The 16,333-nt window shown below is 49.3% G+C and overlaps 5 protein-coding genes and 1 pseudogene across 5 annotated transcripts; 2 read left to right on the forward strand and 4 right to left on the reverse strand.

Moving 5' to 3' along the window:
• Positions 1–32: 32 nt before the first annotated feature.
• Positions 33–665, reverse strand: SAPIO_CDS7935 (uncharacterized protein; the record flags this gene model as incomplete). The annotated part of the gene is made up of 3 exons (XM_016789692.1): positions 33–51; positions 117–438; positions 509–665. The coding sequence occupies 3 exons, from the start codon at positions 663–665 to the stop codon at positions 33–35; spliced, it is 498 nt and encodes a 165-aa protein (XP_016640672.1).
• A 1,492-nt stretch (positions 666–2,157) lies between these two features.
• SAPIO_CDS7936 (uncharacterized protein) lies at positions 2,158–2,605 on the reverse strand (the record flags this gene model as incomplete). Its single annotated transcript, XM_016789693.1, has 2 exons — positions 2,158–2,525; positions 2,596–2,605. 2 exons carry the CDS (start codon positions 2,603–2,605, stop codon positions 2,158–2,160), a joined length of 378 nt encoding a protein of 125 aa, XP_016640673.1.
• A 4,179-nt stretch (positions 2,606–6,784) lies between these two features.
• SAPIO_CDS7937 (uncharacterized protein) lies at positions 6,785–7,648 on the reverse strand (the record flags this gene model as incomplete). Its single annotated transcript, XM_016789694.1, has 2 exons — positions 6,785–7,186; positions 7,271–7,648. The coding sequence occupies 2 exons, from the start codon at positions 7,646–7,648 to the stop codon at positions 6,785–6,787; spliced, it is 780 nt and encodes a 259-aa protein (XP_016640674.1).
• Positions 7,649–9,163: 1,515 nt separating this feature from the next.
• Positions 9,164–10,016, forward strand: SAPIO_CDS7938 (uncharacterized protein; the record flags this gene model as incomplete). The annotated part of the gene is made up of 2 exons (XM_016789695.1): positions 9,164–9,604; positions 9,663–10,016. 2 exons carry the CDS (start codon positions 9,164–9,166, stop codon positions 10,014–10,016), a joined length of 795 nt encoding a protein of 264 aa, XP_016640675.1.
• Positions 10,017–11,212: 1,196 nt separating this feature from the next.
• SAPIO_CDS7939 lies at positions 11,213–12,481 on the reverse strand (annotated as a pseudogene; the record flags this gene model as incomplete).
• Positions 12,482–14,583: 2,102 nt separating this feature from the next.
• SAPIO_CDS7940 (uncharacterized protein) lies at positions 14,584–16,110 on the forward strand (the record flags this gene model as incomplete). The annotated part of the gene is made up of 3 exons (XM_016789696.1): positions 14,584–14,983; positions 15,159–15,197; positions 15,371–16,110. 3 exons carry the CDS (start codon positions 14,584–14,586, stop codon positions 16,108–16,110), a joined length of 1,179 nt encoding a protein of 392 aa, XP_016640676.1.
• Between the last annotated feature and the right edge of the window lie 223 nt (positions 16,111–16,333).

Here is a 16,333-nt window from a genome sequence, read left to right on the forward strand (position 1 = left end):
CTCCCAATTACGACCCGAGTAGGCTGAGCGACCTAGGGCCCTGCTGCCGGTCTGGCATATCGAGCGAGGTTAGTCTTGATGAGGAGAGGGGGCTATACAGGACAGGGGCCACTTACGCAAGCGCTATCTGAGCTCCTTCCTCTTTGAACTCCCGCCCCATAGCAGCGGCTCTGCCATACATCATCTTTCTATCCCACGACGACGCAATAGTGACTCCCAACGGGAACACGCTTACGAAGTCGGCATCACGGAGGGCAGCTGGCCCGTCCTGGAGACAGAGGCCACTGAAATTGAGGCGGGGAATTGGAAAGATATTTCCGACGCAAGGCCCGGGGTGGCCAGTGACCATGTAGGATTTCTCCTCGAGCGTGAGCTCAGAGACAAAATCGCGGGCTTTTACCAGGGCACTCTCCCACCCGCCAGCCCCCGAGGTTTCAGCTACGAAGAAAGTGAGTAAACTTTTCCTTTCCGCTCCGGTTGATTGTGATCTAGTTTCTATATGACGTACGTGAAGGGTAAACGGGCTCGGAGTGGCCATACTGTCCCAGAATGACCGTATCAGCCGGCTGGGTCCAGACGAAGGAGCCGTCCGGGCGGTAAGGCAGCCCGAAGTTCTGGGCAAGGGAAATGGAAGCCAGGCACAAAGGTAGAATATATCGTGACATTTTGGCGAGATGGAAAACCTCAAAAATCTCTGGAATCAAGAAGCAAATCGTTCAACGGACGAAAAGAGAGTCTCTAGCTTATATACACCACCTCCCAACGCTACACTGCGTATCCGGATGATGTTGATCATTCTTTTCCCGAACGAGGTTTCATTACCGTCCGCCATATGTTTTCTCACCCCGCTCATAAACCACACTAAGTGAAAGTTCCTCGGCCCATATTGCACGTAGTCGGGCCTATGAAGAATTTTAGGGGAGGGTTGATGCAAGTAGAAAGCGATCTTTCCGCGCCCGCCACCCCCGGTGTCCGTAAAATTTCGGCTAATCCCTACCACGGTCTCCAGGTTTCGTGAAGCGAGTGAAGCCATTCAAGCTGATCAGCTTTCTTGATATGATATACAGGCGGCCTTTTGTCTTCGAAAGTTAGCATCACCGCCAAGGACCGAAAAACCGCCGTGGGTACGAGGCCCACGTAATATTTTGTCATCCGATAAAGTATCAGCCGATGGTTGACGAGTAGTTGAGCCATGGCGAGCCAATGTTATACGCGTATTTCAGACGGCAGTCCCCCACGATGTGACGCCCAGAGCAGGGCAACGACGACGGTAGGACTGTCTCGTCCCGAGCTTTAACCATCCCCGCGCCACCCCGCATCGCAATGTACGGAACTGCAGATCGAGCGGATCTTCCTGTAACCTCACCAGTCTCTGACAACCAATGAGCTCTGGCTCCTTCTGCTTCCCGCAGACCAATCGGCCGGGTCCCAACACGGCAGTCTTCACCGGGATGACGGGATTGCCTGGGGTGATGGTCCTTCACAATAGTTGTGCTGGTAGAGGGAACAATTTGAAACTCCGAATCTCAGCTATGCGGTAGCCGAGCAGACATTCAAAGAAAGAAAGGATGAGGGTCGAAGCCAGAACCAACTCGGGCTCAAAGTGATTTACGAGGGAGAGTTTTTGCAAAAAAGATTACGGCGACGCACCAAAAACCTTCCTTTTTATAGTCGATAGTTGATGTGCTTATCTTTAGCACTCTTGGGAACTATCACAACAGAGCCGTCCTCTGACTTCCTCTGGCCAACCAGATAACTCTCCAACCCCCTTGAACTCCGTTGAACTCCGTTGGACTCCCATTTAGTCACACCAAATCTCCAGAACGATTTTGGGACGACAGCTCCTAACGCCCCATCACAAAATCGAGACAACCCACTCCCAATTAACTAAGAGCATGGTGACCTTTAGGTGATATGGCGCACTTTTCTGCAGAACCAAGGAGCTGCCACGCCCCACAGCAATTCAATTTAGTGAGCGCCCTGGACTCTAACCTGCTATCTGCCATTGCCATTTCCACTGCCGCTGTCACTGCCAACACCTGCTCCAACACGTCCTCCCACTCCTCCATTCATTGTGTAGCCTATTTACTAAGTCTTCTCAGTCTTCTCAGTCTTCTCAGTCTTCTCAGTCTTCTCAGTCTTCTTCCTCTTCTTCGCCTATTCAGTTTGCTCAGTTTCCTCAGTTTTCTCAGTCTGCCCAGTCTGTCCCGTCTGCTCGGTCTGCTCGGTCTGTTCAGCCTTAGCTTTCACACCACAATTCCCACTTCTCGTCCATGACTCCGCAATCTCTGCCTTCGCGTAATAAAACCCAAGAAGACCCTCCTTAAAGAGCTCCACACTATCCGTATGAGCCTGGAGGATAATAAAATCGAACGCAGAACCCTGCCCGATCTTGTGGCGATCGCTGAGGAAAGATGCAACGGCCTCCTTCATCTCGCCACGGACAGCATACTCCATGGCACGATCGTAACACCACCGCTCACGTTCATCTAGCGCGGCGAGGATCCTATCCTGAGCTTTAGCAGCTAACAAAATAAATTAGTTTCGACTCTATACGAAATCAGATAAAGCTATTCTCCTCAATCGTAGACTTACACAACCCCATTGTAAACTCGTTTTTGACTTCAAGTCGAACAGTCGTCCAATTGCTCTACTATCCAGGTACTAAAAGAATCGCCGAAAACTATGAGTAAATTTAAATTAGAGGTCAACTGGCATACCAAGAATATCATCATGCCTCTAGGTGCGACACAGCTTGCAGAGCATACCTACCTGTACAATCGTAAAGTGAGACTTCCGCGAGGTAGACTAACCGCTCTCGTTGGAAACAGGAAAAATGAAAAGGCTATCGCGTCCATTGATCCCAAGAAGACTAAAAGTAGCTTCGTTGTGGAAAGAAGAAGGGAAGGCAGCCTACAACTGCGAGAGACCATCTGTTTATATACCCCAAGGCAACAAACGAGTTTCAGAAAACCAAACGAAAAGGGGCACCACTTTCCTCCTCGAAGGGAATCTATCGTAAAGTTACAACAATGGTAGGGGGATTAACAAGGGAGCTCTCAATGAACCGCGAATAGCAAAGAAGGGGAGGTAAAGATAAAATGTATCGCCTCAATATCCCTCCATTCAGTTTTAACTACCCATTCCTTCTAGTTCTCTTTTAGTACCTTGTTACCATTCAGACAGCATTTCTTGTCCCTTGTAGATCTATCCATTCAGTACCAACCGTCCATTCCTTCCTATGCTCTTTTAGGCTCCATTCTTCATCCCCTCGACACTCTTTACTTAGTGCCAAGGGTTCAAAATAGAAACAAGGAAGAGAACAGGAAGATGAAGGTAGAACACACAGACTGGGGATGAATGAACGGAAATGCGGCTAGGAAATAGAGGGCCGCAGTTGTTAGCCTAAATTAGAACCTACAAGTCTTCTTCAAAGTCCAATCAGTAGGATCTCGCAAGGTCCTTCTTATCCAGAACGTTTTTTTTTTTTTTTTTTTTTTTTTTTTTTTTTGGGACCTGATGGAATCGTCCACCTCCACGCAGTGGTGGCCTGGAGCTTCTGGCAGACGTGGGCCATTAACTCTCCTGCCCGTGTATCGTCTTACCTGGGGTTTCAATCAGCGCCGCCTGCCCTTCGTCATCGTGGTGATGGAGGAAAATCCCTGTATGAAGAGCCTCAGCAGAGAAGCATTGGCCGTTGTTGTAACTTTCGCCGAGTATATTTTCGATATTGCAAGCGCCAGTGGCGTGGAGAAGCGACTCGCGATGTTGATTGAAGAGCGAGGGCAAGAGCCTTTTATACGCTGAGGCACGAGAACCCAGGCACTCTGCGTGGTGAACCTGTGAGCCCAGGTCACTTAGGTCTTGGTGACTTGCAAATCAGCCTCCGGGTGGATGGAGAGCATGGAAAGAGGAGTACCATACTGAAATATCGAACTTGAGTTGAGAACAGGGTCTACTGATGCGTTAATGGGTTGAAAATTCTTGACCGATGTATTCGATGTCTAACTGCCGTGAACAAACTATATTTCTTTCTACATTTGAATAAATCCGTCGAGATCTGAGAAGAAGCCGCCCAAGCTGAAGGTACAGCCTCCCGCAACAACTCAAGCTTATCGAGATCGCCGATGTACAGTACAGGCTTGGCAGCCAGTTAGCGCATCTTCTAGAGACTCTTGTAAAGTGAAGAAAGAACATAATACCCATCAACATTCGCAAAACCAGCCGTCATAGGACTGAACTCAACACTCAACACTACTAAACTAATTGCAACGGTTATCTATCATGAGCGGTTGGACCGTCAACACCAAAACACTCACCTCTAACTTTGTTAAACAACGCACCAGACTCGTAAAGAGAAATCAAATTAGTCGGCCACGACTCCCTGCAAACCCCAACTACGTCAGTTCGGTACAACTCTTCCGAGCAGACTCAAGCATGGTAGCGTACCCCTCAACAAAAGTCACTCAAATTATCAGCCCGTGCTCCGTAATTTCGACTCCATGAAACACAACAGAGTAAACGTCACCGATAGTCGCGTAGCTCCATCAGCCACGCCAAAACCTCCCTAGAGGCTAGACTCCTCTCGTCACCCCATTGGTTAAACCAAGTCTCAGGCCCCCCAACACCCCCAGGCAAACTCGAAGCATCTCTATCACGACCTATAAAGAGCACCGTGACCTTGGGGCTATGGGACGCGCTTTTCTATGAACAAAGTTAAGGAGGAGAAAAGAGCTTCCCATCGCGGCCAAGGTTAGAAGATAGCCCTAGAAACATAATCTATTTGTAGTCTACTCAACCTGCCACTCGCCCCCAACAGCAACACCTGTTCGATCTGACACTACATCACCACACAAGTCGATGCCTCTTCCTTTAATCCGTCCTCCTCAGCCCTGCAAAGCCAAACTGGCTGTGATAGTAATCCAGCCAACAACTTTACCTCGGGCTTCTCACAGCCATAACTCGAAGAAGTGCCATCAAGGCCTCTCTGAAAAGCCTGCTCGAACGGCCACAGCAGCAAAGTCTCCAACTCTAAATCCTTCAGCCTCACAACAAGAGCCGAAACATGAAATGAGCCTCCAGCAACATGCGAACGAGCATGATAACAAGGAAACTCCGCGCTAAGCGTTCGTCTAGAAAGGGCAGGTCTCGACGAACAAAGCTCGCGCTTCAGACCGTGAAAAAACAACGTCCAAATCTCCCACTGACGGAAAACACCTCTTGCCCGTAGCTCCAGAAAGATAGCCAACGCGGGAAACAGGTCCTCAGTCCGGAACGGTCCGAACACATGGAGGCAAAATGACGAACCCTTTGCCTAAACTGCCTTGTAATGGGTGTATGACGCCGCTAGGCCACTTCCGACGGGCAACCAACATAATTCCAAGAATTTCGTCCAAAACTTCAGCCTGCTTATGCTCCTCATCAAAAACAAAACAAAGCCGTATCCAACTTACATCATCGGGTAACAGAGATCGGCCCTCGACAACACCGCCATCGGGATCGTGACATAAAAGAAGAGAATTTCTCCGAAGTTTTCGTGTTTTCTCCAAAAGTCGAGAGGCATACGGCTTCTCCCACCTAGATGACCAATCCTCGGGGTCTTCCACATCAGCCTCGGTGGGAAAGCACTCAACAACATCCTAATCCTGGCATTGACCGCTGCTAGCGGCCTGGACGGAAAGCTTCGTAGCCCTACTGGCTTCCGGACTCGCCTCGAGATCGATACCATCGACGAAAACGAAAACAATAGCGGCTCCACCATCGCCTAGCCACGACTCGACACCATCGTCTTTCGACAAAATGGGCACTTGGTCATCTGGAAAAGGCATTGTGTAAAAAGCAATCGTAGCCGTTCCTTAACTGTAAAATGAGAACAACCAATCCTGATTGTTAACGACAATGCTGTACAATTGTTCTTGATGGTGGATAGAGACAACTAACCCTGGCTGATGCACCTCCATAGGGCTTTCATTCGTTTTCCAACTTTGTTGGTCAAGGGAACTAAATCCTAAAATTAAATGTGTTGCAGGACAACCAGCTTTGGTTTGGTAGAGAGTAGTGTTCATCCTGCAATCTGGAGAAGACATCTGTAGTTATACCCCTGGGAAACAGGTAAATTTCGGAAAACCAAACGCAAAGAAGTTCTGCATACCATTTTCAGAGGAATCCATCGTAAAACGCAAAGACAAAGACAGAGTCCACTGCCTCTAGATCCCTCCATTCAGTTTAAACCGACCCTTGTTTCCAGTTCTCTCTTAACATCTTCTTACCTTTTAGACTTCATTCTTCGTCCCTTTGACACTCTTTACCTAGAATCAAAAGCTCAAGACAGAAGCAACGAAGAGCATCAAGATCAAGGCAAAACATACGAACTACGGAGGGACAAAAACGGAAAAGTCGTCAAGAAATAGAGTTATTTGATTGGCTGCCCGCAATTACTAGCAGTTACTAGGGTCTCCAAATTTCCCTAGAGGCTCCAACGCAACGAGTCCGGAAAACTTGAGACCTACCACGATTCCACAAGTCCCTCTCCTGTACAAGTATTAAGATCTACTCATGTCACTTTGCGGGCGTATCGGCCGCTCTTAAATGCATCGTTACGCGTTGTTGGGTGGGCTTTTACACAGGTGCAGACGAGGGGGCGAATGAGCCGGAGAACCACGAAACTTTCCCCGAAGCTGATTGTCCTAGAACTTGTTGTGTTTACTTCGGTAGTCTCGGATGTAAAGATCAATCATTGATGTACCCATTAGCCATTTCCCAAGCTCCTAGTTTCGATATATAATCATCCTTGTTCACCCTGTTCGCCCTGTTCAAAATCGCCGTAATGGCGAGAAAGCCACTCATCCTCCATCTTCCGACCTCTCCTAACTGCAGCTTGGAAATCTTCCCAGCTATTGTAGTTGATCCCATCCATGATACGCCTCCTCGTCCGCCTAATATCCTCATCTGGCGAAATTTCTTTCCTCTCCCACGGATCCCGGTAGATCCCCGTCGTCAAGACGGGCTCCTCGGCATCGACTCTCTTGCGGTTCTCCTGACCGCCGAGGATCGGTAGAGGACAGTCCGTTTCATCAGCGTTCTGACGGAGCAGGAATTCGAGAAGCTTGCTCTTTTGCTCATCGAGGAGGCAGTAGATGCGGTAAGTGACGTTAAGTCTGTCGGAATGAAAATAAATATCACTGGGCTTTTTGATGTTAGTCGCTCGGCTTTGTTTTTAAAGGCTAGGAGTGGAGGGGGGGGCGCGAGAACAAAGAGGACCATCTCGTACATTGGCATCAGGGATCTTCGCCGGATCACGCCGATCAAATAACACAACACCACCCATGATACGTGCTTCTGCCCAATAACCAACGCCATCATGAACCCCATCGGGGTAGCCATCGTAGTTCGTGTACCAACGGTGAACGAAGAGCGTCTTCAGGGGCATCATACTCTGGTAGTTTTCCAAGAGGATCGCACCCAGTCGATCGTCTCCGTGCCCGTCCGTCTTGGACGGCATCCACGTAGTGAAGTCATCGTCCTTGTGAAAACCGGGTTCTGACTTGCTGAGGTTGACGGCGATCTGGTGTATTGCCCGGGCGACGAGCTCGACTAGCCTTGTGTTGAACTCTCTCGATCCAGGCGCCGCTGTCATGAATGCGTGCATGGGCTTTTCAAGATGTTAACGTTGCTACGTTATTCCATTATCAACTTGTTGGGAAGGGAAGCAAAAGCATTACCTCGGCGGCAAGTTTGAGGCTATCGAGTTTAAATTGCGCGCTCAGCTCCAGCAGTCGGTCCATTGCACCTGGGCAGAGATTTTGGTGTCGTTCATAAAGTGGATGGAGATAATGAAGGTTCGAGCCGCCGTATTGATCCCGTTCTACACTTGCTATTGGTGCTCCGTCTACAATTTGGGCCAATGTTGCCTTGGCGATATCTGTGGAGAGAACATTCATAACTGCATTGACAAGGTGGGCCTTATGGTTCGGGCCCAGCGATTCAACAGACGCCATCAACGGTCGAGGACGGGAGCCCTCATTGGAAATAGTCGGAAGCTCTGTCATCTTGCGGACAGTGAAAATGGTCCTGGGCCAGTTGCGGATGGGGTTGGGGCAGATATGAACTCGACATAAAACTTGGATGAAGCTGATTGATTGCTCTTGATGAGGGGACAAATGGCTGTCAGGTGACCGATGACCAGTCACAGGTCTGACTTGTGCACCCGCCACGAACGGCTTCTTTTACAAATCTTGACCAACACAGATGGATTGTGCCTCAATATGATAATCTATCTTAGTGGTCCACTGGATGGAAGTATTAATATGCAGAAGGAGGAACATCTCCTGTGCCAAGAAGTTTCGAATCAACTGCCTGTGGTGCCAATGGCACGACATATTCTGACCGAACGAAGTTAACCGCTCAGCTGGCTCTGTCTGGGCCAGTCACCGGGCTACAAGTACGATTGAAGTAAAACAGTCTGATGTAAAGCAATGTTTCGAACGGTACCAGTCACAACTGCACCTATAAATAGTATACGCTGGAAAGATAGAAAGACTGCAACAAATAGAAATCTCTGGAAAGAGCAAAATGAAAACATGCATTTCCAACCATCAGGATTCTTAGGTTGTCGCCGATCCAGCGCCATAATTTGTTGCTTCACTGGAAGGAATGGGCCGGAATGGGATAATATCGCACGACCATCACTCAAGTGGCGGCTACGACGGCGGCCAGGGCATGCGTGAAACGTGATGCAGGGGGCGGCTGGCGCCCAGATTAAAATAGCACCCAATCTTTTCCGTGGCTCCCGGCGCAGGCCTGTTGTGATTGCCTCAAATGATACTTGGCGATGGCATTCGGCGCTTAATCAAACGAGAAATTGCTTGGACCGAATTCCCGACTGGACCTGGCAAACAATCGACCTGTGGGAAGGAAGGCCAAAATTAGAACACCAAAGCGGCGGGTCTCTACACTAAGACACTCGATACTGTTCCCGTCTGATATAAAGGATGCGATGGAGTCCGTCCACTTCCCGAATCCTCTTCTGCAACGACCATTCATTCAATAGAAGGATACCTCCCTTTTACCTCAGACACTTCCATTTTCCTTAAGCCACTCGATATTCTTACTTCACTTTGTTTCAATTTATTTCACCATACCCTCTTCGATATCACTCAGCACCATGTCCGCCCGAGTTACGTTCCAAAATGTGAATGTATTCTCTGACGAAGCCGGGAGCCTGGAGCTCCTGCGTCCACAATCCAATAGGAGAAAGAAGGTAACCGATATCCTCGACCGTGCTTTCAACCTCATCCAGTCACCATCCGGAAAAGCAGCCATGGTCAGTGCCGCCAAAGAACTTATCCACCAACGGCGTCGGGAGAATGACATGTGTCTGTTCGATCCCAAGAGTCGAAACCCCGATTACAGCCGTCTTCCTGCTACTGTAGCCCTCTTCCTGGAAAAAATGAAACTCAACTTTCCCGATGTGATCTTGGGCTGGGTGGATGATGGAGAAGCAGCTACGAATCGAACTCAGCAACAGTGGGCTACGGCAGAGGAAGAGAGCGAGTTGCAGAATTTCACTCCACCCGATGCTGGCACGATGCTTCTTCACCGAAATGTGAGCTTTCTTTGCTGATAACAATAACCATTTCACGCCTTGACTAACCATGACTCAGATAATCGGGTCTATGTGCAATACAAACAGTGATTGGGAATATCAGAAGTTCCTATTTCAGATGACGATTTCTGTGGCACACGAAATCATGCACTTTTTTACGTCGTTCCTCACAGGCGACGGTCGGCCTGTAACTCCTCGGCAAGTTGGGGTTGTGGGATATCCAGGCGAGATTGGCCATCTCTGGGAACGAATAGCTATAGGGGGCCACATAGAGTTCTACTCTAACCCGCAGCCTGCTATCACTTCCCCCAGGGCCGGCACCCCCTTCATCTTCACTAATATGTCAATGGCCGCATACGGTAAAGAAGTACCCGAGCGGTTTGTCCGAAGATTCGTGGAAGGACGTGAGTAGACTTACCTACCATCGTTTTGCGATTTACGAACCTCTGCGTTGAAGATAATAATAACTTGGTATTTCTAGACTTTGATATTCCATTCTTCCCTCCTCCTCGACGAGGAGACCCGACGAGAGCCAGTATCCGCAGCCAGTTAGTGGGCATGTATGTACTTCGTGAACAAGCTAGGGATACCGGGTCATGGCAGACGGTGGGTACGTCTAGGGCCCGGAGTTGGAGATACCGAGTCATTGCTCAATCCGATGTTGAGTGAGATCCCAGGGGAAGAGCCACCCTCACGGCTAGCACGTTAGGGTAACTGCTTCTGTTTATGTGGAAACGGGCTTTGGGAAGAGGCAGTGGAAGAACAACTACTATCGATCATTCTCTGAAAATCTGGACTTGGCGTTTTCCTTTTGTCTCTTTTGTCTTGTGTGTTTCTCTCTCTCTCTCCCCCCCCATCCTTTCCTGTCTCTTTTTATTTATTTTTTATCCGGGGTCGTTTTTAGTTTCTTCTAGTCTTTTTTAGTCATTTTCCCTTTGTTCCTATTGCCCTTGCTGTAGTTTTCTCTTTGATGGTTCGGAGCGGTCAATCAGCTAAGGCAATATTTCGTATGTTGTACAAAGGTGACTGGCTAAAATTTCTCTTCCTCCCCTGTTATTAGTCTCTACAAGATATCGTTAGTATCTTTCCTATCATCATCTTCGACCTGGAGAACTTTGGTCCCACTCGAGTCTACACGCAAGGGAGGTAGGCTAACATTTGTAGAAGGCCACCAGCAGAAGACATAACTACATCTCGGTATTTATCAACCGATACCAGTTTACAACACCCTCAGACAAAGGGGTGTTCCTGGACGGATAACAACACCTCCCTCATCGAATACTTGATAGTCTAGTACACTGTACCATCTAACAACTTCATAGAGTCAGAGTCTCGGAATGACCGTCAACTCTCTCACATCTTGCCGTAGAAGACGAGAACTCGCCACGGAGAAGCAGTGTCGATTTGAGGAGTAGGCTACCGGGCTGTCGACTTAGGCCAGAGAACATTGAGGAAACCTCTTCTGAACGCGAAGCTGAACTAGCTCAATTTCTTCGACACATTCATAAATAATAGTTCTGAATAGAAAAGAAATCGCTATTATAATGCTATCGCTTAAAAGTACAAAAGGACATCTAAAAACAATTAATGCAACAAGCGCCCCGTCCCCTACGGTTCTATGTATCCCGTTTTCGTCTTGCCCATGTTCCACACACCGTCAACTATCCAACTACCATTCTCTTCACTCCAGAAATGCTGGGGTATCCTGTCAACTCTTGGCCTCAGCGGCCCGTCCACGCCCATCCAGTTCCAAAAATCGTGCCAGAGCATTAAATTGCTCGGCCTCCCCTCCGGTCCTTCAGACATCTTCTTGAGCCCGCTCTCATCAAAACACTCGGCCACCTTGAACCACAACGCCTTATCTTTGAGCTGGTGGACGGCAATCACATCCTCCCCAGACAGCGCATGCAGGCTCCCCTGAGAATGTGTGGCCTTCCTCGCCCACGCCGTCCCATCCTGGCGTGAGTCGCCGTCGGCGTAGTCGAATTTCTCCGTGCCCCTGAAGTTGACAAAGTTGACTGTCTGCTGCCCCTTGAGCATGAGCAGCCCGACAGCCATATCCTCGGGCACCACGACGTTGAACTGGTTCTGGAGCTCGACCAGGAGCTCCACGATATCCCATGTCACCGTGTATATTGATCCGTGTGGAAATGTGAGACCTTTGTTGCTGTAATAGAGCTGCCCGATTATCGTCCTCTCCACTGCACTAGTAACGCGACCTTCCTCGTTGATAGATAGCCTCGGAACGAGAAACCTGTCCCAAAATCCACGGGCGTTAAGCCAAAGGTCCGTATCGATCTTGGAAACGAATTCGTAGGTACGATTTTGGCCGAGAAGCCATTTATAGAGCTCGAGCGTTTTGACAGTATTCGCGGTGATGTGGTCCTCCTGCAGGTGATCTAGAACAATCATGTCCCCAAACGTGCGATTCTCCATGGCCACAATCTCGGTCCAGTTCGGGCCTGGGTTCGAAACGACAAAGCGTCTGTCGAAAGGAAGGTCTCGGTATAAGTGCATCCATGTTGACCGGATTAGCATGCGTCGTTCCACATCGCACGCGGCGCTGACGACCGCGGTCAGCCAAGGTTTCGGCGTCGTGTCATTCTCGTCCTCCAGCGGTTTCTGGATCGGCGTGTGGGGAAAGGGGTGGAGCGGGTATAGGGTCGGGACTTGGTGGATATTCTGTCCATTGATGGTCAGGTCGAGGTTCGGCGGCTCGAAGGGCGGGCGGTTGGGTGGTTGTCGTGTGGAAAGGTAAATGACGAAAATGATGCAGACGAGGCAGACAACGAGGAGGCGGACGAAGGGTTTCGGGAGGCACTTCGTCGAGGACCATATCCGGCGGGAGCTGGGTGAGAAGGACCGGGCCAAGGCCATTATTGAGTGGAGGGAGAGGGTTCGTGAGCCGGAAAAGGGGTGCCGGCCAAGAGTCCGAGAGGGAAAAGAGGAATTGCGGATTAGCGGAGATCAAGATTTGGTGGACGTGTCAAAGCCATGGAAGGCAAAGAGAACGAAAACCCGATCCTATTTCTCTTGGTAATTATCGTGTGTGTTTTCGTGGACAGCATCGGATTACAATACTGGGGATAAATCCTCCAAAAAGCCTGGAGTGTTGGCCGAATGAGGAAAACACAATGGATCAACAATCAAAGTTTGGGATGCGGTCTGGGCTGCACCCGCGTTTTGACAAAGGACCAAAAAAAAAAAAAAAACCAAAAACGCCCAGAAATGAAGCGGCATAAGCGATTGGATTATGGTTCCACAGGGCTCAATATAAACTAGTTATGAACTAATCTTAACTTTCCGGATACTACCAGAATGATCATCAACGATTCTTGGTCTGAGTGTCTCCCATTCTTGATTCTGCCTGGCCTAGATTGGAGCCCCTGTCGTGGCGGTGCTGGCCCCTGAGTCAGGAGCGTTTTCTTCATCCCTTACAGGTGGAGGTTGGAAGCATAATTGGGCAGCTCAGCGACTAGCGAGCCCCTGTAATTCACAGCCACCCACGCCGCCACAGAGTGCCTTGGAGATGGATGTTCCCCTGAAATGCACGAAACGCACCTCGGCAGTGGAGTCGGGATTAAATTGGGGACATCGATCGAGCGAAGTACTTCGATGTTTGACTTCGTATGACTTCGTGGTCCAAAACGGTCAAGTTGCACGTGCACGCTGCATCAATCACATCAGGCAAGGAGCATGTGCGAGTCTGCCCTGCCCATCATGTGTATCGACATGAGGCCACCTCGTCTGTTCCAGCCTCGACATAATTAGGTGGCTGAATTCGCTGTTGTCATCCTTTCCACCGACCAGATCACGGACGCACTAGTCTAAACAAGACGGTCGGCTCACGTTTCATTGTTGAATCCTGACTAGAAAGGATCAACGCTTTTGTGAGAAAATACGAAGTACGAAGGAACAAGCTGTTCCTGAGTCTCTTCTCAAGCATGTTTCCTTGATCACGTGCCCCTGAGTTCTGCCGAGTTTATTTTTAGAACATAATATTGCTCCGTCTCCCGCCCCCGGTCCCACTGGGCCAGGGCTTTTCCGGCACGCACCGGCAGCAACCGCCAACGTCTGCCGGTGGCTGCTTATCGCCGTATCCCCGACGGTCCATATCAATGCCGTCTCCCCGGTCTTTATCTTCCGGGGAGGGGTGTCTCCTAACAGGGGACAGTTTGTAGAACACCTTGGTTGTGCAGGATGCCTGTCTGGGCTTTTGTAGGCCTTGTTCTAAAATGACAGGTGGTGAGGCTCGTTCGCTCCTTGTCGGTTCCTTGTTGGTTGGAGGAAGGTCTAATCGGTGCTCAGTTTATTACCTTCGTCTGGAGGTGCTAGTTTGGTTTTGATTGACGGCGAAATCCTAACACGTGGGGAAGCGGGCCAAAGACCTCAATTGCTTTCTAGTGTCAAAGAATTCGAGCCTTGACTGGACTTGGTCGCTGTTAAATCGATGCTAGGACCGCTAGGTTGCGTATCAGAGCCTCTATTAAGCTCAACAAACTCGACAGTATCTTAGGGCAGATCTCTGCGGTCAGCTTTGAAACGCTGTATGTTTGGCTTGTGCATGGGGAGGAAGGAGTGGACAGAGGACATGGAGAGAGATCAAGGACTGGGTTTGGATCGCTCAAACATGTCGTCGACCAAGTAGCGACCATCACCGTACATTTTCTTTGGCTCAATATTAATACCCTGCCGCGCCTTCCACACCTAGACCTCACCCTCAAACTACATTAAGAGGGGACAATTGGAGCCTCCTTCCTCTTTCTCTCTCAACATTGAATCGCTCAATGGCTTATCTAATAAACTTCGTGATTTGATGCTCGGTCGCTGAAATTGGCTTCCCTCAATTGTGCTGGCCTTTTTCCTCCTAAGTCCTATTTCACAACAAAAACACTACTATCTTGTAATGTTCGAATTTTGCAACTTGTTTCCCTTTCACCTTCTTCCAAAGTCCAGTCCGATACCAACCCACATTCAGCATGGTTTGCCTTTGTCCGTGCATGCGAATTCCAAGCCATATGAAGAGCAGACAGCTCCACCAAGAAGGCGACGAGTTTCTCACGGCCAATGAAACTACACTCTCCGAGCAAGGTATCCGGTTCCATCAAGCAAAGCCAGTTTTCAACCAGCCGGCCGAAATCGATCAAGGCCTGAACCTATTGCCTGATTTGGAGGAGCGACTGCATCTTGCTAGGAGAGCCCAAATATCAATCCGTAGCCAACATACAAAGGAGTACGATGTCAAAGACTACGCCTTTAATCTGGTCCAGCTATCCTCGTTCGTATTTAGCGACCTGGGCTTTCTCAGACTGATATCCAGAACTGAGGGGTACTTCCAGTACCGTCGTCTAACGTCCACTGAAGCTTTATTGGCAATATGTACGTATAATATACCTGAGGCTGTCTCCTGTTCTCTTGATGTTAACTGTACTAATAAGCTGCCCTCTAGTTCTTCAACGAGATTCCAAAATGCGAGCTTCCACAACTCCTTCATCGAAGCGCCCAACACCAACCTCACACCTAAGTGACCCAACCACATCGCGAAAACATAAAGTCGCCAAGACTCTAGCATCGGCCAAGGGGACGGAACGGGGTGAGTCTGAGAAAGTATATCAACCTAATCGAAATGATGATGAGGTTCCACGAAATGAAGAAGAATCACAACTTGTAGGTCACTGGAGGTTGGCTCCTCTCTTCTTCCAAGCAACAAATGCTAAGATATGTCTTAGGCCCTAGAAAGAGACAGAGCCGTGTGCGTTATCACAGGATCCAGCCACCCCGAAACCTGCCACATCTGGCCATTCTCCGCGAATAACAACGTGGACAACTTCACGAATACCCAAGAGGTTCTTAGCAGGTCGCTAGGATTGCTAAGCCCTAGCCTTTTTTCTGGGCTAACGCAATTGCTAGCCCCGGATACCGATGAGCTCGGATCTTCCGATAAGGCTTGGAATATGATCGCCCTTAGCCCCGAACTTCAAAGTTACTGGTCAAAAGCCTACTTTGGACTGAAGTGGATCGGAGCCGATAACCCGACTTCGAATGACAATGACATTGCCACATTCAAGGTCGAGTGGCATTGGCTTCCACGAGATGCTGTCGGTGCACTAGAGCGAAGGCTTGGAAAGCTAAAGCGGACTAACCACTGTTCTCTTCCCGAGATCGACCTCAAATCTGAGAAGGTGGTAAACTTGGTTTGCAACGCTTTGAAAGAAGCATGGACGCCACCCAGCTCGACCTTTCCGGAACTGGCTAGGACGAAGTATGCCTCCTCCAGTCGGCCAGTTGAGACGGGGCATATAATCTCGCTTAGGGTCAAACGCAGCGACTTGGATAAAACCGAAATTCTAATCAAAACCCAATGGCTTGCTGTCCAAATGGCGGCACTGTCTGGCGCTGGAGAAATCGCGGATGAACTCATTAGGAAGCCTCCTCGGCCAATGGACGGGCCTCCAATTCCCTTGTTCCCTTCACTACGCCCCCGTGAGGCCGCCGACGAAGAGTAACTGCGGCCAGATCCGTGAATACCTCGGGGCAGGAAATAGGAAGCTCAACTCTCTCCGAATAGATATGATGGAGGGCAATGGGTTCGACCCAGGATTTTCAATTTTATTCAAACAAAGGAATAGTCGAAGATAATTTTGTCCTTTCCTCGTTAGCACGCCCGTGTGTGGTGGACTGAGAGTAGTAAAAATGAAAATCAATGAAAAGCAATTCAGTTTACTTGAC

This window comes from Scedosporium apiospermum, assembly GCF_000732125.1.
Source record: "Scedosporium apiospermum strain IHEM 14462 chromosome Unknown SEQ_SAPIO_0113, whole genome shotgun sequence".
Lineage (NCBI taxonomy): Eukaryota > Fungi > Ascomycota > Sordariomycetes > Microascales > Microascaceae > Scedosporium > Scedosporium apiospermum.